Raw genomic sequence first — 26,266 nt, 5'->3', positions numbered from 1 at the left:
CAAAGTTGAGATTGTAAATGATGAAATGTGTAAATAGTATTAAAAAATGTCTTCATCCATGATCCTAGTCTAACTAAAGGGAATTGTCAGCCCTTTATATCAGGTAAAGCCAAAGAGGCAGTTAAAAGTGTATGCAAATGATGATAAAGTATACTGTAAACTGTGATTTATAACCAATCCTAAATCACGTATCTGTGTGCTGCATAGGGCATGAAAAATACAAGGAAAACCAGGCTGGGTGTTTCAATGGAAAAAGTTTCATTTCATTTGTAATTAGAGTAATATAAACACTCATCACACCAGCAAACATTAAAAATACCTGCTAATTTCATGCTCACAAAACAGCTCTAATGTGGAAGTATAGACTCCACAAAGCATGATCTAAAAAGAAAACGTAATTCATTAAACCAGGCAACCTCCTTCTATTGCTCCAGTTCTGACACTCTCATGGCCAAATGCAGCTGATTTTGACAGTGGACAGGGGTCATCATGGGCACTCAGACCAGTCTGCAGCCCCATGCACAGCAAACTGAGGTGCGCTGTGTGTTCTGACACCTTTCTATCATGGACAGCATTAAGTTTTTTATCAGCTGTTTTGGAGATGCTCTGACCTAGTCTTCTACTCATCACTATTTGGTCCTTGTCCAAGGCACTCAGATATTTGATAATCCTGATGCTGCTTTTCTGTACTGCACCAATCTGTACTTTTAGGGTGACAAAAAGTCTTAAAAAAACATTTTTAGATCGGTATGCTTCAGTGGTCTAACATCTCTCGTCAATATCAAAATTATTGAGATGACCAATCGTATCAAAGAAGGCAGTTTTTACTGTTCACAACCAGATCATGAATTCCAGACGCATTAAAGGTGAAAGAGTGAAAAATAAGATATAGGCTATAGCCAACAACATTTAACATCTGATAGCTTCTTTTTTCTCTTCTTTTCTATGCTATGGAAGTCAATGGGGACCAGCAACTGTTTGGTCACACACATTCTTCAAAGCATCTTTTTTTGTTGTTGTCTGTCTTCAGCAGAAGAAATAAATTCATCCAGGTTTGGAACAACTTGAGGGTGAGTAAATGATCCCCAACCCCTTTTTTTGGTGAACTATCCCATTGAAGACTTATTTGTATCAGAGAAAATATAACTTAACTTGAACAGATGTACTTTTTTTTTCTTGTGAGAAAAGAGAGGTCCTGCTCGTACTTGGATATAATGCATTTAATAAATAACATCATTTGTTGTGCATGTTTGTTTTTACCTTATCATCGAACTTAACACAATACTTCTAAAACCTCTCTAAAATGTATCTTGAGAGAGACTTTACAAGTAAATCTGTTGTCACTTCACGTAAATGTGTTCGAAACTTTGTGTTGGATATTCGTAACAAGATACCACAACATTTGAAATGAACAAATAAAAAAAAAAAAGCATTGTTAAGTCTTATAAAAACATATAATGATACTTGTTATTGTCTATCCAAATAGTTATATTCATTCGCAAGGCATCTTACCTGAAGGTAGGGGGAAGAAAAACATTCAGAGTTAGTTTTCTGTATGATGGAAAATTGATCATTAATTAGTTTAATTAAAATATAATTAGGATAATTTAGTTTAAAATATATTTAAATATTTATGTTTTTGACGTTGTGTCAAAGGCTATCCTACAAATATTATTAGTAAAACTCTTAAAGCAACATAAGTGTCCACAGTCAAGTTTATTTACTGAACAAACAACATTCAACATACAGGTTCTTGAGCCAAATCACCAGAACCATAATTGATGAACTGGCTCAAAATCTCAGCAGGAAGTTCCCCAAGAACAGGGCCATGTAATAAAACACTGAAGATACAGAAACACTGATACGGTATATTATAAGCATAATTTTCAAATGTCCAAAATAAACTGAGCACACTGTGTGTCTTAACACTGTAATACAAATTAATTTGTTCTTTCCAAGACAAGTCACAAGTCTAGACAGGATGGTGCTTGGTTTTGTTGGCAGCTCTGTTGTGAAAAGATGGATCAGCTCTTTCTCAAGTCTGGGCAGGATAATTAAATAGAAGAAAATGAATTGACAGTGCCACAAGGAATGTTATGATAGTTCCTGACAAAATGTGGCTTTGTCCTTATATCGGTCTGTAATGGCCTCAGGGATGTGATTAAATTATTCAGTTAAAACAGATAAAACATTGACATCCAGTCAAAGAAAAAGGACCAAATAATGGTTATTATAGATATGTAAAAGCAAATAAAAATACATATCAGGGTCCAGCAACAAAAAGCTTAACACTTGCTATATACAACATATCTCTATCAATGCTTCTCATACTTAATGCACATTAATTCAATGCAGTCACAAGCTTTTTCACTGTTTTTATCCAAATGGCATTAAAGTCATGATCATGCTATACCAAGTTTTGGTTATATAATTACTTTGTTCATGATCTTAGAGTGCTGAGACACAGCATCATATGGAATAGCTGTATCAGAGATCTGTCGTACGTACATCTACTGCAGTCTGTTGGATTGTCAGATCATCATTTGAGTGCATAATGTTTTCTGCTCCATCAGATTGCTGTAAGAATATGGAGAAACGATCAAAAAAAGAAAAACACAAAGGAGCAGTGTTGATGAGAGCTACACACTGTGAAAACTAAAAGAGGTGGAAGGAATAATTGGAGAATAAAGTCAAATATAAAATAAGAGTAAAATGTTCATCTGCAAACATTACTTTGAGTTTTACTTTTAACTTCACTTTTCACAAAAGTGATGATCATTCTATAAAACGACATCTCCTTTCCTCCCTCCAACCATTATCCAGTGAATCTACTCAAGAGATTTTGGTCTTGATTCATTTACTTCATTAGTGAAAAAAGTCTAATTAAAGAGATCGCCAAGATGAAGTTCATAGTGTTCAGAACACCCCAGAAAGTATGCAATTTGAAATTAAGATGATATCAAGAAACTAAATAGTAAAAGTTTTCACACCATTCTTTTGGTAAGCAAAGTAATCATATCACCACTTATTGGTGCACACTCAAAATTGCCATTCCACATATGGTCTCATATGCAATTGTCATGTTTTGCTGCAGGAGAGCAATTGCAAGTAAATGTCATTTGCAGGAATGTAATATGACTATTGTACAAAGTAACGATTATCTTCATTAACACTGTGAAAGTGAGAAGCAGGCACAATGGCAATACAATCATTGATAGCTTGGTACAATATGAGAAACACGACTAAACATGCGTCATCATTTTCAAATTCCTCCATTTTCACAGTCCACACTATAAAGCTATAACAAATTCAAACTATAAAAATGTATGTGAATCTCAAATGGAGGCAAGAAGAAAAATCATTTTGAACTTGACATTATTTTACACCAAGAACAGTTTCAATACTAACCTCCACATCTTGCTCGTTTGAAGATGAAATAGATCATCACACCTAGCGCAGTCATGACCAAAAACACTAAAATAGGTATTAGCAGCAGTACATTATGTGAACGTTGGTAGAGTTCTGTAAGGGACAAAGACAATTTTGAAATTAACATATCTGGGTCCTTCCAGGACCAAACAAAAGTGTAAACCACAGGTGTTTTTATGTAACAGTCACAGAAAAGACAGTACGTGGAAATGTATTTAAATATGTTGATATCTGTATATGTAAGTTCGTTGTATCTGAAATGTGATGTTCATGCTTTTTAATGACTTTTATTTATAATCATTACAATGTAAGTGAAGGCAATTCACACAAAATTAAACACATCACCAGTAAAAAGAGAGTGTAAAATCACAGCTGACGCACCTGAACATGTGTGACAGAGTTGACTAATGTCCAAAAGTTTGGTTTGGTTGCTGATGGGATTGTTGAGCACACAGCTGTAGGTGTTTATATCCTGATATTCCACCTCCAGAGGTAGAGAGAGACTGATGCTGAGATCAGACACACTGATGCTGGACAATAAACTGTTTCCTTTGTACCAGGAGAGAGTCACATGACCCACATTCAACACTGAACACAACAGTGAACAATTCTGGTTTGATGAAGAACATTGTGAAGAGATATTGGTGATGACAGGAACAGGTAAAGAACCTGAAAAACAAATACGTAGCTATATTAAAAAAAAAACTACAACAATAATTCAGATGGCCGCTGTCTGATTTATAACTTGCTTACCGTATTGTTGAGCACACAGCTGTAGGTGTTTATATCCTGATATTCCACCTCCAGAGGTAGAGAGAGACTGATGCTGAGATCAGACACACTGATGCTGGACAATAAACTGTTTCCTTTGTACCAGGAGAGAGTCACATGACCCACATTCAACACTGAACACAACAATGAACAATTCTGGTTTGATGAAGAACATTGTGAAGAGATATTGGTGATGACAGGAACAGGTAAAGAACCTGAAAAACAAATACATAGCTATATTAAAAAAAAAATTACAATAATTCAGATGGCCGCTGTCTGATTTATAACTTGCTTACCGTAGACAGTAGCACCAAAACATTTGAATGCTTCCAAGTCTCCACTTCTGGTCTTTCTAAATTCGTAATGTCCAGTGTCTTTTGTGCTGCTATTCCTGATTTTGAGAGTTCCAGTCTGACGATCAAGCTTAAATCTCTCTCTGAATCTCTCATCATCACATGTTATCGTTTTCTCATCACTGATTTTAGCTATACATAGATTTTCATTTTCAAACCTCCACTGTATCACATCATCTACCTGTAGTTTAGTAGAATCCGGGTAAAAAGTCACAGAATCTCCCTCCATCACTATTGGAATGCTTTGTTAATGTTCAGTTGTGAAGTCACTCTACTCACATGTTCCGGATAAGATTTGTGGTAAAAAGTCACAGAATCTCCCTCCATCACTGAAACTCTCTCAGTAAATCTCGGACCTGCAGAACACAATTCCAGTCGAACCTGTTATGCCACTTCAAAACAGTCTTTGTGCAAGTCCTTTACTTTATTGGAATGCTTTGTTAATGTTCAGTTGTGAAGTCACTCTACTCACATGTTCCGGATAAGATTTGCGGAGATTCCACCAGGGTCAAGATGATAATACTATAACCTACAATGTTCAAAAGACAGTGTTTAATTCGACACCGCTGGAGAGCATTTCTACTGTGAACGATTACAATATCATTAGGTTTAATTACGAAATCTTATCACGAGTTGTAAATTATTGTAAAGTAAAAACAAAAACATAGCACTCACCTTGCACACGCAAAATGAACAAAGCACGCGAGAAAAACATATTCTGCATCAACAAGTGTCTTCAAAAATCATATTTAATCACAAGAGTCCCCAGCGGAAAGAGTGAAGAGATCCATCTACGCGCCCATCTAAATCACGTGACACGCCTCATTGCTTCGAAAACTCCACAGAAGTGTCAGAACAGTGCTGCGTTCAGCCCCGACAAAACGGTGCAAAACGTTGTTTAAACGGAAACGGTGGTGCGTGGGTTCTGGATAACATAATCATTCAACTCGGAAGCTCCGAAGCTTGTATAAAAACAACAACAACAACAACACACATTTCACATCAAAGCACTGTATCGGAGCTTGTTTCGTTTTTGCCAAAAGCACGTGATCTATGACGTTTGAAGCTTCGTTCTTCTGAAAACCACGTGACTGCGTCAGTATCTTTTTCAAACGCCGTTTCCTTTACATTATTTCACATTATAATGCGTTACAATTGTTTTTTTTCTCAATATCGTAATTAAATATAAAGCTCAAATGAACTTTGCCTATGAAATAACAGGACTGAGGCAGAGTTAAAATAGACAGATCATGAATTTAATTTATACATTTATTTATTGCCAATAAAGTTTCACATTCCGTATACCTGCCGTAGTCAAACTTGGATAAAGCCTGAGAAGTAATTTTGTGAAAGTGATACAAGGATTAAATCAAGCAGCAGGTTTGTTTTTAAAAACATTATTTTTGTAAAGTTTGGTGTTTGTTAGGTTGAAAGCTTTCAGAGGCTTCTTTGTTTTCTAATGTTTAAATCAAAACATGTAGTATGAAGCAACACGTATAGTTTGTTGGATATTTAGTAACAGTTTGTCTCTGTTAATCTATCATTCACGTCCGTCTTTCAGGTATTGATATGCAGCTAAAAGAGTTTAGTGATCAGTGTTGGAGGGAGATTCTGTCATACACGGGTGTTACTGAAATAGATGATCATATAATGTGGACTTTTGGGTCACAACATACCTAGCATTCCATATAATATTTTAGACATTTATTCGAGGTGTTTAGGGTTCTGGATAACATAATCATTCAACTCGGAAGCTCCGAAGCTTGTATAAAAACAACAACAACAACAACACACATTTCACATCAAAGCACTGTATCGGAGCTTGTTTCGTTTTTGCCAAAAGCACGTGATCTATGACGTTTGAAGCTTCGTTCTTCTGAAAACCACGTGACTGCGTCAGTATCTTTTTCAAACGCAGTTTCCTTTACATTATTTCACTTTATAATGCGTTACAATTGTTTTTTTTCTCAATATCGTAATTAAATATAAAGCTCAAATGAACTTTGCCTATGAAATAACAGGACTGAGGCAGAGTTAAAATAGACAGATCATGAATTTAATTTATACATTTATTTATTGCCAATAAAGTTTCACATTCCGTATACCTGCCTTAGTCAAACTTGGATAAAGCCTGAGAAGTAATTTTGTGAAAGTGATACAAGGATTAAATCAAGCAGCAGGTTTGTTTTTAAAAACATTATTTTTGTAAAGTTTGGTGTTTGTTAGGTTGAAAGCTTTCAGAGGCTTCTTTGTTTTCTAATGTTTAAATCAAAACATGTAGTATGAAGCAACACGTATAGTTTGTTGGATATTTAGTAACAGTTTGTCTCTGTTAATCTATCATTCACGTCCGTCTTTCAGGTATTGATATGCAGCTAAAAGAGTTTAGTGATCAGTGTTGGAGGGAGATTCTGTCATACACGGGTGTTACTGAAATAGATGATCATATAATGTGGACTTTTGGGTCACAACATACCTAGCATTCCATATAATATTTTAGACATTTATTCGAGCATTCCCAGATAGCAAGAACGTTTGGGCCAAATGTGGCTGATAGCTGTCACATTTGGCCTAGGTATGGCATGGCTGAGCACATATGGTCCAAAGTTTAACTGTATATGTTTTGCCATGGATTTAGAATTGGAGGGAATTTTCTTTTGGATGACAATTTTTTTGAGGTATATGGTCCAGATGCTAGCACACAACTGAGAGCCATGTGTGGCTTGGCTATGGCACACCAGGGAATATGTTAACTTATGGTTAACATTTGGCTTTTATTTGGAAAAACACATATAAACTGCTGGCAGGTCAGTGGCAGTCCACATCTCAGCCCATTCAACAATGCTATTGGTTGCTTTGTGTCTTCCCTTATTCCTATTGGTGGATTACTGAAATTTTGAAAATATATCCGTTATTTCCCGCTCTGCTTCCTCTTTCGCCGTTAAAAAAAGATGATGAAAAAGCTCCCTGATTAGAAAAAAAGGCTGATTAGAACTGTGTGGGCAGCTTCTGTGGAGCACACAATGAATGTACTTGAAATGGTACACTTATTTATTTATTTATTGGCATGTCGATACTTGCCTTTTTCACATGGTTGTTTACATCTTCTGTGGTAAATAAAACCTATGAACAGATATGAACACCTGTAACAGCTACTGCCATTATGAGATGTGAACGCTCATAATGCACAGATTCTGTAATGCACAGAAAATAGTTATCTAGTTTAAAGTTTTAAATAAATATGATTATTGAAATGTGATTTAACATGTTAGGTTTCACCTAAGCAGGTGTTTAGTGTTTTCATGTCTTTATGATCAAAAGTCCAACGACCTATCAGGTCTTTACTGTACAGCTCAAAACTTATTGTAAAAGAAATTCCACTAAAGGCGAGTTTAAAGAACCCACATGCAGTTTAATAAAGCAAAGACTAATACAAACTAAGCAAAAAAAGATGATGACTTGAATAGAACTATACTTGAACATGAACTTGAGCAGGACAAAAACTTACCAAACAACAGATACATCAAAGAAAGCTAGACAAGAGACAATGGGAGCATGAAGGCTATACTGTATATTAAAACACTGTGACATTTCTCAAAGTATCTTGTTTTATTGTTCCACAGAAGAAAGTCATACAGGTTTGGGATGACATGAAGGTAAACTATCCCTTTAAGTTAGAGTAGACTGCTAACAGTATATTAAAACAGATTTAAATAACCAGTCAAACACATAGAAACGGCATCAGATCCAATTAATTCAACTTTATTTTTGATTAAATGAAACCTGTTACACTGAGATATACAAAACGACAGACATTTTAACTGATATTTAACACGAGACATAGTACTAACTGTTATTTAGTAAAGAGTTCTGGAGTATCTGGGTTTGGTGTTTATCATGTGCACAATGATGATGAAGTCAAGTTTCAATACATTTGTGGTGCTTCTAGGTGGTTTTACTAGCTGGTTGCTTTCAGTAGGTCTGCTAGGTGAATACCGTAAGTCTGATCACTTAAGTAGTAATAGCAAACCTCTCCTAATTTGAGTCATCATTCATGTCTGGAGCACAAATTGTAACTGTAACAGTAAATACATATAGTTATAGTGATGCTTGCCTTAAAGGGATAGTTCACCCAAAAATGAAAATTAGATGTTTATCTGCTTACCCCGGTAATGCACTTATAAGTCTGCGATCCGCCGTAAAGCAAGAAGAAGAAGAAGAAGACACGTCACGCTCAGGCTGAAGAAGAAGACACGAACGCGCTCAGGACAGTTCAGACATTCAGACACAGAGGTAAAAAACGATATAAATACTGTTCAGTTTCTTGCACAGACCGATCGTTTTGTGTCTTTACACATCAATGTATCGTCACGAGCCGCAGGGTTTAATTTGGTTTTGTTTGTGTATGTTTTATGACTCTCAAAGCCGTGATTCCTATCCACTTACATTATAGGACTGACAGACTGCAACGGTTTGACTTAAAAATCTCCGTTTGTGTTCTACTGAAGAAACAAAGTCACCTACATCTTGGATGCCCTGGGGGTAAGCAGATAAACATCAACTTTTCATTTTTGGGTGAACTATCCCTTTAAACAGACTGAGTTGTCTGGTTCCTGAATACTGAACGCAGCAAAAAGTTCCTGGTCCTCAGGAAAATCTGCATCAAACATGTACAAGAGTTCAGGCTCTGGGCTCAACCTATAGAAGAAAATCGAACCAGCCTCCTGGTCCAGGAACACACCGACTTTTCTGGTGGACTCTGTTTGAAGTGGTTTAGTTAGTGATTCAGTTTTTTTGTCATGAGCCACAAATAAATTTTTTGAGCAACATAAACACCACGACATCTTATTGCGTCCCAGACATACGGTGTCATTCGCACCCTTCCTCTTGATTCCCTTACATGCCACACCCATGTGCACACCTGTTCCGATCACATCCACCGTAAAGAAGCAGCGTCCTGACAGCGGCTGGCAGCACAGGACCTGGTTGCACTTGTCAAATCTTTCGTCATTAGCAGGAAGCTGTTGCTTCTCCCTCTTACAAACAGCTACTGTGTTGTTCTCGTTCAGATAGAGGTATTCGTTAGCCGTCCGAGGGTCAAAGGTGAGCGTGACAGCATCTAAAAACAAAGTGAGATTCATCAGAAAATACCAGCTTAAATATCTACAATTAGCATTAGCAATTAGCATATTGTGTGTAGATGACATAAAATACTTTAGGGAAGTCACATGCCATATTCCATCTAAAGCTATTTTTTGGTAATTCTTTCGATATTTTAATGCGGGCAGGTTTTTATGAACTCATGTAAATAAGAGAAATTTTTGCACTTCTATAAATCCATCTGCCACACCACAAGACCTTTTAAAATGAAATGGGAAAAGGTGTTAAAATGGTGAAGTAGTTACAGCAACTACAAACAGACATTCATCTACATTTTAACCTACAATCTTTGTGATGATCCACGATTAAACTCACATTGGTACAGTCCTGGTTGGTGACTGCAGACTCCTCCAGTGTAAATTCTAGTTAGTTAGAGTTAGAGTTAGGGTTAGTATCGGTTACTATGTTAAGACTAGTATCACACCATTGCACATTTATTGAAGCACAATTTAAACATGAATAGATAGTCTCTCGTTTCACCTTTACAGTAGTCACTACAGTGCTTGTATATTAAAGTAGCCTAAAGGAAGTATACTTGAACACAACAGTGAACAATTCACTGAATGGCTAGGAAGAATCAAAGTCCTCACTACAAGTTTCATAGGATCCCGTGGATGTTCATTCCAACCTTCCACATGAACCAATAGCAGATAAAAGCTACATTACCTCAGTGAGGGCTGCTTATACTTCCGTAGACAAACTTTCTTTTCCATGATGTTTCCAAGGTCATTATACTGCAGGTCCAGCTCTCTCAGACTGGCTTTCAAAGATGACAGCAACTTCAAAACTCCTTCTTTAATATGACAGCCTGAAAGTCTATAAAGCCAAATCAGAATTTTGTTTCGATCAGCTGGCCAAGGAATGACATTCATGACATTCGCCTGTTTGCCTATTTCAGGGACTAAGCAGCATAGCCGGTTGGTTTCTGTACATATTATATTTACGCTTATATTTGCATTCAAGCTATACAATTTTTAAAGTGATCCCTGAGAATCAAACCAACTTTTTTGTCAGCTGAACCTCTTTGAGTTAAAATAGGAAGCCCCCCTGAGATTTGAAGTTAAATATTTTAAATATTTTCGTTATCTAAAAACACATTCGCATATTCATGGTTCTCTGATGTCGGTTAATGCATTAATGGTCACATATGACATGCAGCTAAAAAGATTAAATATTTCATCTTTGTTAATTGTTTATATTTTTTTATTATTTATTAATTACATTTTTGTGAATGTATTGTTAATTTTTTGACAGTTTCCTTGTTTTATTTTATTATTTATTTATTTATTTGCAGATACAATAAATTACTACCAATAACATGAAAATACCAGTCAAACATCAAACCAAAAATTACATCTCATGATCAAAATTACATGCGTCAAACACTCTTTTCAAACTTACCATATTCTTAACCCCTTACAACATCTATTTAACCCATCTGTCTGGACCCTGATGTTTGCAGTTAGTTTTACTTACTTCAGAACTTCAAGATGACAGTTAGCGCTCTGCAGCCCAGCTGAGATCATTTTCACTCCTTCATCTTCAAGTTGATTGTCACTGAGGTCCAGGATTTTCAGATTCACATTTGATCCTGAAAGCACATCCTTGATGAGCTCCATGTCCTGACTATGGAGGTCATTGTGGCTGAGGTTCAGCATCTGAATCTGGCATTTGGGATCACAGAAGGCCCTAGACAGTTGCTTCAGTGTAGACAGTCCCAGACTATTGTGGCTCAGATCAAGATGAGTCAGGTGAGAGTTTGGTGAGGTCAGTAAAGGCACCAGGATATCACAGTGTTTCTCTGTAAAGCCGCTTCCTTTGAGCCTGCAAGTATTGCATTTGAACTCTGTTATGATTTCGCATGTAAACTCTGTTGCACTCAACTTTGACTGAGAATATTTTATGATACGCTATGAAGATGTTTACAGAAGTTTTCATAATACTTACATAGCCTTTCTGAAGCGCGTGATGGCTGGAGAGAATCTCTGAAATCCTTCTAAAGTGATGTTGAATTTCCTGAGGACAAACTCATCATGGTCTGTATCTGACATCACAAACCGGAAAGCCAGAAGCGTGCACTGGAACAGTGTGAGGGGCTTTGTGGTCCGTGAGCATTCGAGATCTGGCATCTGCAAAAAAGAACTGTCCTTGAGCTCCACGATGCAACGAACAAGACCAAAGCATCTCTCAGGGGACAGATCTTTCCTCCTCAAAGACTTAATGTACTTGGTCACTTTTTTGTGATCTTCTAAACTACTGTCGTCCAATCGAGGCAGGAGTCCTTCGAGTATACATCTGCTGGAATCACACGAAATTCCAAAGAGAAAACAGTTAAAAAGATCCAAGTGTTCATTTTTGCTTTCCACGGCCACATCAATCACGCTTTTGAGAAAATCCGACAAATTAGACTTTTGCCCCATTTTTGCTTTAGTTAATCCCAGGGAGTCTTGGTTTCCTGATAGAAATTCATGAAAAACAAACAAGGCTGCAAAGAATTCCTGGACACTGAGATGGACAAAACTGAAATGTTTAGTCCTGTTATATCCAGACTTGCACTCAGAGACACAGGTAATGATGCCTGGATATCGAAGAGCTTCATCAGGAGTGATATAATATTTCCTCAAGTCTTCTTTACTGAAGATGGCATTCTGTTCCTTCAGCTTCCAGTAGGCCAACCCTGCCAGTTTCTTAATCAGTTCTTTGTGCTGTAAGAGAGCATCTTCTTGTGACACATTTTCCCCTTGATATTTGTTGTGGCTTAACCCAGTCTGAATGAGCAGATAGTGGATATACATTTCTGTCTGATTTGAGGGCATTTCACTATCTTTATTTTGACTTTTAATGATGGTTTTTAGAACAACCGATGAAATCCAACAAAAGAGGGGTATGTGGCACAATATCCACAGGCTCTTATGAGACCTCAGGTGACAGATGACTTTTTGGGTTAGATCTGGATCCTCAAACTGCCTCGTGAAGTACTCATCCTTCTGTTCATCTATGAATCCTCTGATCTGTGTGACATATCCCTGTCTGAAGATCTCAGATGGAAGCTGCTCAGCTGCCACAGGCCGGCTGGTGATCCACAGGTGTGCGGATGGAAGCAGTTTTCCTCTAAGAAGGTTTGCTAGGAGGACATCCAGTGTGGCTTTTTTAGTAAGATCTGACAAAATGCTGGTTTGAAAGCTCAATTCATTTTTATATTCATCCAGACCATCTAAGATGAACAGAACTTTTCTATCACAGATCCAGTCAGAGATCGGTCTCGCCTCTTTGAACTCTGGGTAAAAGTCACAAAGCAGGTCAAAAAGACTCTTTTTTCCCTCAAGCAAGTTTAGCTCTCGGAATGGGAGCAGAAAAACAAGCTCTAGATCCTGATTGGCTTTTCCACTTGCCCAGTCGTGGACAAACTTCTGCACAGTGACCGTTTTCCCAATTCCGGCAATTCCTTTTGTTAAAACAGTCTTCATGGTTGTATTTTCATCCAATGGTGGTTTAAGAATTTCATTGTAGTTTATGATTGTCTGTGCTGATGTGTTTAAATCATTCGTCGTCTCTATCTGCCAGATCTCGTGCTCTCTATTGATGGGGTCTGACTCGTCATTGATGATGAACAGTTGTGTGTAGATCTTATTTAGAGAGACTGACTGTTGTGCACTTCCCTCCAAAATCCTCTCAGAGTCCTTCATCATCCTTGTTTTCAACTTATTCTTTACGCTCTGAAGAGTTTCTAAAAATCAGGACAAATCATGTGATAAACAGAAGTATTGCACTTATGAATGAACCGTTTTATTGGAGCAAGAATCTTACCATTGTTGTTTATTGAGGTAAAGTGAGACACCTGTGTCTGAAAAAAAAAGGATAGTGACGGGGACACTATACTGACAAAAAGCACCGTCTTTCGGATGAAACCGAGGTTCTGACTCTCTGTGGTCATTAAAAATCCCAGGATGTCTTTCGAAAAAGAGTAGGGGTGTAGCCCCGGCATCCTGGCCAAATTCGCCAATTGGCCTCTGACCATCATGGCCTCCTAACCATCCCCATATCTGCTGATTGGCTTCATCACTCTGTCTCCTCTCCACAGAGAGGTGGGTGTTCTGGTGCAATATGGCTGCCGTCGCATCATCCAGGTGGATGCTGCACACTGGTGGTGGATGAGGAGATTCCCCCTTCTATGTAAAGCGCTTTGAGTGCCCAGAAAAGCGCTATATAAATGTAAGGAATTATTATTATTATTATTACAATGTTGGGTTTTAAAAATGTGAATTTTATTTTAACAGACATTAAAAATGAATAACATTTATTTGACTTTAACTAGGACATCCTTAATTATTGCCTCTTTCTCAAGTATTATGTAAATACATATGCATATCTCTTTATTTATACAGTTCTATATAGAGTAAATAATGCACAAATCTGTACATAAATCTACTGTTCCAGATTCATACACATTATTTATTGTTAAGTTTTTACTATTTAAATGTTTTTTTATTTTTTATTTTTTCTTTGTTCTCACGTCAGATATGTATGTATGTATGTATGTATGCATGTATGCATGCACCAGGAGCACCTTAAAAAAACCACAACAAATTCCTCGTGTGTTTGCACACACCTGGCGAATAAAGCTAATTCTGATTCTGATTCTGATAACATTACATTAATTTCTTACCACTGAATTAGCGATGATGTGCTTCTCTTTTTTGGTCAGTATAGGGCCTAAACAAAAACTTCTCGGTTAACATCATCTTCAGTTAGAAGTGTCACATCTCTCTGAAATCACAATATTTTGTTATCTCGTATAAATATTAATTCTAAGTAATTATTCAATAAAGAGATCAATAAACGAATGCTAGTGAGTCAGTAAAACGAAATGACCGTTAAATTTTAAATTAAGCGCTTGCGCGGCTTTCCGTGGAAGACAGGAGAACGTCTCGGGTTACTTATGTAACCATGGTTCCCTGAGTAGGGAACGAGACACTGCGTCCTCTAGGGGTCGCTATGGGGAACGCCTCGTCGTGACCCGTGTCTGAAGCATACATTGACGCAGTGCACGCAGATTGCCCCCTCAAGGAGATCGCGTGCGTGCTCTTCGCCCAAACAAACAACACATAGATCGTGTGTGTCATCTGGTGTCAAATAGCGATGACACGGATGCACACACCTTCTAAATGCTCTGCTAGTGCTCGCCATAATAAATAGAGATAGCTCTTACTTTTTGCTTGGAAATGCACGCTTCAAAGAGAACAGTCAATGAAGACGAAGAAGAGAATGATGTGTAGCTCCCGGCGCCTATTTATACTATAGTCGCACCGGTAGTGACGTCATGGCTGTCGCCGGCCAACGAGTTGGTGTTTTTTCAATGTATGCTTCAGACACGGGTCACGACGAGGCGTTCCCCATAGCGACCCCTAGAGGACGCAGTTCGAAGTTCCCATGAAAGGGAACGCGCGTGCTGGAGAAGAGTGCGCATGCAGTAAAGAAAGATACAAACAAACCCAGGTGCTTTTCAGACTACGTTCAACCTTGGCTTAATTTCAGCTATAAAATTGGATTTATATTATAAACAGTACCGTGGTACATTTGAGACACCCATTCTTAATGCTCTAAACTGGCTAACCATTTATTGCTAATTTAATAAATTACAGTTGTGCATTTTTTTTTTTAATTCAGATTTATTTATTCGCTTTATTTAATTCAGATTCAGTTCAACAAAATAGCAACAAAATATTTAACACTGGAAAAGATATGACAAACAGTACAAACGTAAACAGTAAACTAAAAAAAAAAAAGTAAAAAGACAAAGTCCACTCACTGACTATTGCCTAAAACACAAGCAAACACACACACACACAGAGAGAGAGATAGGCTATTTCTAACATTATAGGGAAATTCCATAAGCGACCTTGCATGGCACGATGTCATAAAATATGTCTAATTTTAGAGCACAGAGTAATGTTTGCAATGACATACCTTAAGTTTAACAATCATAAAAGTATAACAAGCTATTCATTATGGAAGGGACATGGTGGAATGAAAATCTTACCTTGGAAAAGAAAAACTTTAGCCGATATCTTCGGAGTGGAAAGACCCACGATCAAAGAGAACGCTTATATGTGTGGAGCAAAAATCACGGCTCGGGGTTCCTGTGCACTCAAGTTATTTAAGGTGTTTCAACTGTACACATGTCCCAAATGTACTACTCAGTCTACCCTATCTTTCCGTGACTTTGTAAAAACGAAAGCGAGAGTTATTAGCGGCGTGCAAATGCACCCCCTGCATGGCCGATAGCAACTGTCATTAAAACGGTGTTCTGAAATATTCGTCGGCACTGGGCGGAGATTCCTTTTGTTATGTTGAAGCGACTAATACTAAACATAGTGTAAGCTCCCGTATCACAAACTATTTTGGACAGGTAACTACGGGTCGAAATCAGCGTCAAACGAAACCTAGATGGACAGTAATGTGGCCTATTAAAGTGTGTTGTTTGATTTATTGAGGCTACAGCTATAGATTTGCCTGATGTATCAGATAAGTAAATGAGCCAAATGGCATTAGACAGCCTATTTTTGTCACGTGCTTCTTTTTTTACATTGAGAGTGTTTAAAAGTGTGCTGTCTGATATCGTTGCCTAAATGTATGGTGACATCATAAAGTTTATGTTGTGATTATTCTGGTAAATATTTTTCAGAATGGCCTTAGAATTAAATCACAAATCGAAATGTTTAAAATCTTAATGTTTTCATGAACAGGAGTATAAACATTCCTGATCATTTTTCCCTCAAAAGGATATAGTGGGCACAATTAATGTATGAAGTATGATGCACGAATAACTTTTACTCCATATTTCACACAGATAGCCTATGTGGTGCAAAAGGGAGATTGCCGTTAGTTATGGACTTGTGTTTGTGCTTGAAAAAGCATCCAAGAAAAAAATATATTTGTGAGAAAACATTCTACAAGTGTGCAACTCTCAGTGCAAGAATTCACATACTGATTTGCGGATGTGCACATTTCGTCCGTGACTTCAGATTTTTGATGCAGGTGTGTGAATGTGTTTTGCACCATATTCACTGCAGCAATAGTAGCAAAACATGTGAGCGTATGAGTTTCTTAATTCGTGATTCATAGAATAGGATTTGTGCACCTGCATTGAAGGATTCGAGAAGGTGAGACTGTGTTGTGTTCGTGGGAGAGAGAAAAAAATCTTCAAGTTTGCAACTTTTGTCTGTGACTTCAAATTGACTGATACACGTGTTCAGCTGTCACAGGCGCTCAGTTGTTTTGCCCCAAAAATACCTTCATAATGCACCATAGAGACAAAAAAGTAAGATTATTTATTTATATTGAATGTACATGTTGTACATATATGTAGGCTATGTACATATAGGCTATATGCATGTATGTTATAGCTAAGAACATACAAAGCCAATGCCAGGCATAAGTAAAATTCAGGAAAATGTTATTATGACACAGTGAGACTTGGCTGGATGTAAGAGGAGTGTCCAAGGTAGGATTTAAGTTCCTTTCCAAAAAATAAAATAAAATAAATAATAATAATAATAAAATAAATAAATACATGGGGTAGGCAGAATTTAATTTTTGGGAGGGCCTGGGGAAAAATGAGCGGGCACTAGAAACTAACGGACGGAGTGGGACTCAATATTCAGGTCATTTCAATCTTCTTTTCTTTGATCCTATAGAAAACTAAACCGTAGAACACAGTGGAAGACACGCATAATAAAACTACCACTCCGTCACCGTCACCAACGTGCCCATTGTCAAAATATGAAAATCATTCACAATAGCCCCAATCCCTAAATACTGCTGCAGATTACAACACGCTACTCGAACTATAAAGTTAGAAGCTGTGTAGAAAGCATCTCTCACGCCAGGTCACTAATGCACGTCTGATCAACTAATATGAATACAAAACTCAGACGTGAACTTGTATCAACAGTCACTCAAGTCATACCATACAAGAGATCTGTAGCTACAACCTGTCCACATACAAAACCGGAGTAGCAGTTTGAACGAAAATTAAATACTGCTTTATTTATTCCGAAACAGAAGTCATTTATCTGTATATTTTAATTTTCATTTCATCATTCTAGTAAATGTACAAAGATTGCCTATTCAAGGCACTGTATTTCCTCATCATATTTCCTCAAATATATAAAAAAAATAATTAAGGTGTATAAAATAAATTGTATTCAAAAATGTCATGCTTGTGATTATTTATTTGTCAATTCGTTATTTAAATTAACAGGTGCAGTTAGTCGCCGGCCTCAGTTGCAAATATTAGCCTATAAAAATAATCTTTGTGAGGACGACTGGCAACAGCTGGTCTTAAATTATTTATACACTGACATTTATGAAAACACTGACTGAGCCCAAATTACATTCAGAATCGGCCTGACAGTAGTATAATCCCGGCTTTACAGAATGAACCGGATCAGCCTGCGCTCGGAACTGAAAAGTCTTACCTGCGGGCCGATGGAGGGGTTCTTTCCCTCGTCAGTGCGAGTCCTTTTTACAGGATTATGCATTGCTGCTGTTCGTCTAACATTTTCTAACACACAAATGCAAATGATAGGCTAACTGAATGGGTGAACACACACGAATTCACAGGTGCGCTATGCCTGAGACAGCCTGTATAACACCTAACTGCCTAAACACAGCAATCAAGAATTACGCAAAACATTTTACTTATTTTAGTAGCCTATTTGAGATATTACAATAGTTTTGTAATTGTGATCAAATAGATTATACAATAATTATTTAACAAATATGCCTATTATGTCAAAAATTACCGACCTACAAATAACTGTGGAGGAAATTGTATTTTTATCTGAAACTGTATTATTATTATTATTATTAGCTTGATTTGCTTTACTTTACCAAAGTGTGTTCTTTTCTTCTCTAAATGCCTCATCGGTATGCTATTTGATGAGATGAGAGATAACAGGAAAGAGGAAATCTATATAGGCGCGGTTAGCGGTCACATTACATGCCTACCGCACCCAAGCCCAACTGAACCGTGCTCTGGACCACCTATTCCGGGGAGGGCAAACGAGCCGCGCCCGGAACGATCACACTAGTCAAACGAACCGGGCTTTGGGGCTCATAACGCCTAGTGTGAGTACACCCTTATTAGAAACGCATCTAGGGGACATATTTGGATACTTTAAATGAACACATATGTTGAATATGCATTATGATTGGATGAGATAGAAGCATCCTGGTTTTATTAGGGTATAAATACTGAGTTAAAGTGTTCCTTCTTTTGTCGCAATCCACAGCCAACCCTGAATGACTGTATGAATGACCTTTCCTGCAAGAAAATAAATCTTCAAAAGACTTTTTGTCTCATACCTTTATGGAAATGGAAAATCGCCACAACACTAAATAAATAAAATAGATTATACATCTCTTGTTATGCTATGTTATCATTATATATTGTTACATATCTCTCATTATGCTATAAATATTGGATTTGATGCAGAGTATAAAGCTTTAAAATATTCTCACAATTAAAGCTCATTTAGTGTTTAAAGAAAACAGACAAAGAGTTTTTTTTTTGTTTTTTTACATTTTAAATGTTCCTCTTATTCAGTTTTTTGTTGCATGTGTTAAAGTCACATTTTTTTATATGTTGCAGAGTTCATTTTCATCAGTGTTTTTACAATTTCTAATTAAGATATAGGATCATTTTTTGATAAATCAGAGATGGCCTACTTTACCCAAAAAAGCATTTATCTGGAGTGCATAATCTCAAAATGTTTATTGGTGTATGAAAAAACATCTGGGTATCATCAATATGCCTCTCTCTGGGTTGCACTGAAAAAAAAAAAGATGTAGAAATAATTTTTACTGAACAATTACTAGTAACTTTCACAAATAATTACAAAGAAATGACAAGTAACACACCAATGGAATTGAGGGAATTGGGATTGAAATAGTATTTTCTTGTAATGCATACTACAAAAATCTTTGTTGCTAAACTAATTTTTACAGTGTGTTTCTTTCTGTAACTGTAAGCAAACAATAAAAATAATGTGTTTTACTTTATCAGCTAACACATTTTATCGTTACGCAGTCCCACAGTCACATCCTGTAAACTATTTGTGGAGCTATGACCTACTTTCACTATTAACAAGCGCAGAATGGTTTTGGTATGTGCTTTTGAGAAAACAGTTGAGATCAAGGATCAACTCAGGTATTGTTCTTTATTAATAAAGTATCTAAAACCTACTGGACCTTATTCATTCTTTCTGAGCAAGACATGGTCAATTTTAGTCAATAACATAAAATTATGAAACTTCAATAATCTTCATCAGCACATTGCCAATTTTCCTCCTGTATGGAATATATTCTGGTTTAATATTCCACTAGATGACTGCACTTCAGTCAAAAGCCTGATAAAAAGAAACAGCCGTTATAGGGAGTTCTTCCTTATGTTCTGAATTAGCCCTATTAGAAGGTAATTAACTTAACACAGCTCTCATAGTATAAAAGTGACCAAATGGCATGCATTAGCAGCCTATAGGAGCCCAATCCTCTTAAACAGACCTGTTACCCATATTTTGGACATGCAGCAGTTGCGAACCACTGCTCTATAGTGCAGTGAGAGACTGAACACAATAACAAACTTTCAGTGCTTGAAGTGCAGTTAAATGTTAAATTATATCCAAAATGTTTCATAAATAAAATAAAATAAAAAATAGTAGCCTTAAAGTGTTTTAAATCAAGTACACATTACTTCTAAAAAAGCAGTAGAGCAAGTAAACGGTTAATAAGAAAATGAAAAAAATAAATAAAACAAATGACAAAACCAGAACCAAGGGTACTTGGAGTGGTTTTCAAACAAGCATTTTGCATTTTTGACTGCTCCGTTGCACTCACACAACAGCAAACTGCCCAAATACATGTGAATTTTTAAAAACAGCTCAACATGGAACTGCATACCAATTTGCATGTGTTTGTTACCTGATAAACTACCAAGAAATGCCTCCGGCTTGCCTTCTTTGTGCATCCTGCTGCCATCTCGTCCACAGGTAAACGACCCAAGTAACCGGCTCCCAATCAATGCACCTGATTCAACTCATCTCATTGGTAGAGATTCCAAAAGCTAAAATGAGTGCGTCAGACAAAAGAGACATGCACCAGTAATGTGGTCGGGAACCACTGTACTAGAAAACTACTACTATTCCTGCCAGGGATGTGCAAGTTCTTCAAGGGCAGGGTTTAAAAAAAAAAAAAAAAGGCATCAGGGGCAAAAACACATTCACACACTATTGCTGCATAATTATCAAAAGTGGCAATGTAATGAAGTCCTTTCACGTCACCACCATTTTGCGAGTTCTTGAACGAACTACTTTCACTTCACATAAAAGGCCTCTAGGTGGGCTCCATTTGACCAACTATGATAGTTTCATCAAACAGTATTATCATAAACAGTTTTATCAATATGCAGTAAATAAGAGTAAATTGAACATTACTTACAATTAATGCAACCTCTTCTGTTTTAGCCATTTCACGTTTGTTAAAAAAACTAAAACAAAACTGAAAGCAGTGGGTAGGCCCAAGTAGTTTTCAACCGACTTAAGACTGAGAAATTACCACTGCATATCACATAATGATCCTGGTGTAAAAAATATATAATATTATTATTACATATGTTACGTTATTAAAGCTTTATTTGTATTGGAGAAAATAGAACTTATTTGAACGTATGTACTTGTAACAGGAAAAATTGTGTACTGCCCCTTTAAGGGCAGCCTGCTCTTTTTAAAAAGCCTGCGTATAAAAACACTTAATAAATAAGTTTATTAATAAATTATCGTTTGTTAAAAAAACTAAAACAAAACTGAAAGCAGTGGGTAGGCCCAAGTAGTTTTCAACCGACTTAAGACTGAGAAATTACCACTGCATATCACATAATGATCCTGGTGTAAAAAATATATAATATTATTATTACATATGTTACGTTATTAAAGCTTTATTTGTATTGGAGAAAATAGAACTTATTTGAACGTATGTACTTGTAACAGGAAGAATTGTGTACTGCCCCTTTAAGGGCAGCCTGCTCTTTTTAAAAAGCCTGCGTATAAAAACACTTAATAAATAAGTTTATTAATAAATTAGTTGTGCATGACTTTTTACCTCATTAGCGCGATCGTAACACAATGCTGCTTAAAACCTCTCTAAAATGTATTTTGAAATGCACCTCATCATATTAATGGAGTGATTTCACAAGTAGCCTAAATCTGTTTGTCACTTCGACCTAAGGATCGGGATCGAACATTTGTGCTGGACGTCTTCGACAGGGAATGCAGTTTTATCTTTGGAAATTAAGATATATACATATTTTTCGTTGATTTCTGTTCATTTCAAACATTTTGGCAACGCGTGGCCATGCATGGTGACTCACCTCAAAGTGTTTCTGCTGAAGGCTTTCTGATCGGTTAAATATTTAAAACTGATTCTGCCACCTTGTGGTCATTCATTATTGTTTCTTTGTATTGGTGATCAGGACAGAAATCTTACCGAAATAAAAATTAAACCTAAATAGATAACTGCGTCTGGGGGAAAATAACTAAATAAATAAAATGAATGTTAATATTTTTATTCTTTTTATTTTTATTTATTAAAATAATTATATGTTTTTTATTATATGTTTTTTTCTTTGGAGCAGGAAACAGAAAACCTGAAGTGGAGCTACATACAGTACAGTGTAATAATTATAGCCTTTTTTGTATTCAGTGCCTTTATTATTTTTTTTTTTTTTTATATTGACCTCCCATCTAATACCTATGAAAAAAAGTATTCAGCTGTTGCTTTCACTCCACAAACATGTATAAACTACATGTCACAACAGCAAACACGCTGCTCATGTGTGAACAGCAAAATGCTGTTACTCATTTCACATTTGAAGAGTTTAAGTTTAAAGGCATAATGGTAAAAAAACATACTTTTAAATAAAAAAGGTAGCGTGCAGGGTTATGAAAATATTTGTAAAAATAATAATAAAAAAATCAACAACTTAGAATTCTATGTCTATCAAAGCGGAGAGGAGAGACATTTGAAACTGCTTGAAGCGAGCAGTGTTGCCAACTAGATTTAGCAACTTTTCAGACTACCCTAGCAGCTTTTTTCTTCAAAAAGCACTTCTAGATGCACATTCTACTGCTTACACATGCTCTTTTAAATGACAAATCCTGTTGCGTTCATGAATAACCTTGCAATAATAAATATCATTGCAAGAATGTTGATTGAGCTTTTATACAAAATCCACTTAATGTACTTTTTAAATGCACTACATTATTATTAGGCTATACAGGCTTTATAAAACACATTCCCAGTAAACCTACAGTATTTTAAAAAAAGAATCTGTAATCTTAATAAATACTGAGGCTCTCAAATTAACATTGTTTGTGATTTTGATATGTTTTTTGATATGTATGCATTTCTTTTATTGAGAAAGAGGGTGATGGGATTGAGAAATGATTCCTGCATGTGTTACATGCAGAAGCATGCATCCTCTGATGTTTATTTTTTTACATTAAATTTTTAGATGGTGACTATAAAGCCAAAGGTGTTCAGTGGAGTTAGAAACTAAATAAACATAAATTTTATTCAAAGATTAACTCTAATATTTTCTCTGTGTTGTTCTCTCCACTGTGAATGTATTAGTCCCTTATGTGGCTCATCACAAAAAAAACAAAAAAAATGTTGCAGCAGATACTTTTCACAAATGATCTAACATCAATATTCATATAACAGCACACACTGCTGTGTACTGTAGGGGGCGGCATTTAACTTCCTTTACATTAGTTCAGGGCTGTCCAAACCTGTTCTTGGAGGGCCACTGTCCTGCAGAGTTTAGCATCAACCCTAATTAAACACAACTGAAGCATCTAATCAAGGTTTTCAGATTTAGAAACTTTCAGGCAACTGTTTTAGAACCGGTTGAATCTGAACTTTGCAGGACAGTGTAACCTACTGCATTAGTTCAAATATCAATAGGGAAGAGAAGAGCACTTCATTCATATGTAAAATGAAGTGCTAATCTATGCTGTGCACACAGTGACTAAAATGATGTGTTATTATTGAAATGTAATATGTTAGTATTGAGTTGTGTGAATCTCACAAACGAATGGAGCTCGCACCTTCTAGAATTACGAAAAGTACCTTTCTCATGGCACATTCTTTAAAGTTTCTTAGGCAATTTTCTGAAAGGCTACATTGATATGAGACGGCACCCATCGCTATACATTGCAATCACAATGAGTTATTTTGTTTGAATGGCATTTAAAGTCACATTGTTTTCATTGTGTGCTTTCATCATTGTTATAGATCTTATCAGTGACCGTTTCGTGAACCTAGGAGAGGAGGTAATTCTGACTTTGCTATGACAATCTGGCGCTTCTGAATCAGCTACTGTTTTGTTATTAGTTTAAGTATTTGCTATTGACTGTTCAAATGCGGAGTTTTGTGCATCATGTGTGTGTGTGCGCGAGCGAGCGAGCATTTGAAAAATAATGTGTTTTTTGAACATTAAAGCATGTCAACATATTCTGTTACACCAAATACACAAAATAATGATCTTTAAAAAAGCATCATATGACCCCTTTAAATATAGTTACTGCATTAATCTTCAGGCTTTTTGCAAAGTTCCTTACAAATGAAAAAACATGACAAGCAATTTTTCTTTAGACAAGAACAACAAATCCCACAGTACTGTCATGGCAGGTTTCACAAGTAAGATCGGGCAGAAGTGAAACTGGAGAAAAGGATACAGATACAGAGGGAATACATTAATAGCAAGTGCTTTTGTGGTTTAACTGAACAATGATATTTTTGGCAGTGGGAAAAGCGATATATTCTAGTTACAGTAGGTGCAAATAATGATAAATTCTGTTTACACAAAAATATCAGCATTTTCTTTAGCAACAGGTGTGTAAATATAGTTAGGTGGCAGATATTTATACTTCAGTACTGTAGTACATAATAAAACAGCATGCAATAACATATTGAGTGTAAATTATAATATATATAAATTTTATTAGATGAATGCCATGCTACTTTATTGGGACAAAAACCTCCCTACACCTACAGCTAAGCATACCTAATAACACTGTATTATTAATGAGGCGTTTTATTTCCACTTTTCAAATATTTACTTTATTTTTATTGAAAATAAATACCTTTCTGATCTGGTATGTGATGGGAAAAGGAGAAGTACGAGTTTGAGCACACACCTCGCATCTTTTACTCACTGTGCTTAGGGGTGGAAACACCAGAGGCCTCACGATACGATATTATCACTGTACTTGTGTCACGATACAATATTATTGTGATTTTAAATATATTGTGATATTCTACGATATATTGTAATTTATTACCTTTTTCCAACTTCAAATTATGTCCCCAAAGGAAAACTTTGGCAACATCTGTTTTAACTAAAAAGAAACATTTCTCAGTTTATCTCACTTCAATTTAATTGCTGCAGTGCAAAATGGGATTGTCAAGCAGACAAACTGACCAACACTTTCATGAAAACCTGTCATAAATGTTGTATGCACCTGCCATACTCAATTTTGTATTACAGTCTAATCTAGTCCACCTTAATTAAATGTAAACAGGTATGCATTGCTGTGCTACTACAGGTATTTTGAACAATGCAACTTGAACTTGTACAAAAAAAGTTTAATCGAAATTAAATTGCAAAGGTGATAAATCGCGATTAGGCAGAAGCTGTGATTGCATGCGTATCTTTCAGAGAAGCACGGTTCTGTGATCAGTAGTAAATGAAACTCCAAATATGCCCCCAAGAAGAAATCCAGGAAATGCCTATGGCTGCAGCTGAATAAACAGAGGATTTAACTGCTTTCACTAGCTGTCGTGTCTAAAAGTGAACTTGAACGCAGCCCAAGGCCGATTTGCTTCACCGCGGCGTGACGAAGGCTGACGTATTTCTAAAGCGACTTCAAATGCACCCTCCGTTTCCCAGGAAAATTAAGTGTACATCTGATGGACACTTCGCACCCTACCATATCCCAGAGTCACTTGAGCGCAGATATATTCAAAGAACAGGGCGGGGTTTGGCAATCGCAGATAGTCACGCAGTGTGAAAACAACGGCGATCCGACGAGTTTGAAAATCGTGCAGTGTGAACTCGGTATTAGTGCATCAGAGAAAACCAAGAAGAAGAAGAGCTGCTGTGCTGTAGCTTAAATTTTTCGGCATGTCTAGAACAATTCTTACAAGTATAACACGACGTAGCTGGGCGCCGCGGACAGACGCCGAACGGCGCCGCCGGTGTGCCTACACTCATAGAAAATAATGTATTTGAATTTTAAAGACGTGGCGCGACCGCCTGAAACGCTGTTTTTTTTTTCACCTCAGTGCCCAAACGTCTTTGTTTGGGCTTCTGAAAGCGGATGATGTCAGGAAACAGTGGTTGCAATTAATTTTTTGAACTCTGTTCCTGAGCATTATAACCCCAATTTGCTATTGTGTGCTGCACATTTTACTGAGGACAGCTTCCACAACAT

General features: G+C 36.5%; 2 protein-coding genes, 1 long non-coding RNA gene and 1 pseudogene across 3 annotated transcripts; 1 reads left to right on the top strand and 3 right to left on the bottom strand.

Annotated features, from left to right (window-relative positions):
• Positions 1–26,266, top strand: part of LOC107720980 (gastrula zinc finger protein XlCGF57.1-like) — a 51,586-nt pseudogene that overhangs the window by 6,992 nt on the left and 18,328 nt on the right.
• Positions 1,699–5,430, bottom strand: LOC107720974 (uncharacterized). The gene is made up of 8 exons (XM_016528817.1): positions 5,229–5,430; positions 5,026–5,082; positions 4,871–4,909; positions 4,497–4,772; positions 4,270–4,415; positions 3,811–4,117; positions 3,409–3,522; positions 1,699–2,577 (listed from the first exon to the last, which is right to left on the bottom strand). The coding sequence occupies exons 1-8, from the start codon at positions 5,275–5,277 to the stop codon at positions 2,570–2,572; spliced, it is 996 nt and encodes a 331-aa protein (XP_016384303.1). The 5' UTR covers positions 5,278–5,430; the 3' UTR covers positions 1,699–2,569.
• On the bottom strand, positions 9,112–13,180 carry LOC107720973 (NACHT, LRR and PYD domains-containing protein 3-like). The gene is made up of 5 exons (XM_016528816.1): positions 11,661–13,180; positions 11,190–11,537; positions 10,380–10,529; positions 10,029–10,075; positions 9,112–9,672 (listed from the first exon to the last, which is right to left on the bottom strand). The coding sequence occupies exons 1-5, from the start codon at positions 13,178–13,180 to the stop codon at positions 9,134–9,136; spliced, it is 2,604 nt and encodes an 867-aa protein (XP_016384302.1). The 3' UTR covers positions 9,112–9,133.
• Positions 19,496–22,189, bottom strand: LOC107721003 (uncharacterized). Its single transcript, XR_001637667.1, has 3 exons — positions 22,141–22,189; positions 20,697–20,838; positions 19,496–19,547 (listed from the first exon to the last, which is right to left on the bottom strand). It is a non-coding gene; the product is annotated as an uncharacterized LOC107721003 (long non-coding RNA).

The sequence above is a fragment of the Sinocyclocheilus rhinocerous genome, unplaced genomic scaffold (genome assembly GCF_001515625.1).
Source record: "Sinocyclocheilus rhinocerous isolate Xijiao unplaced genomic scaffold, SAMN03320098_v1.1 scaffold1623, whole genome shotgun sequence".
Taxonomy (NCBI): Eukaryota; Metazoa; Chordata; class Actinopteri; order Cypriniformes; family Cyprinidae; genus Sinocyclocheilus; species Sinocyclocheilus rhinocerous.
The sequence above is the reverse complement of the archived record's forward strand: the minus strand, read 5'-3'. Positions and strand labels throughout refer to the sequence as shown.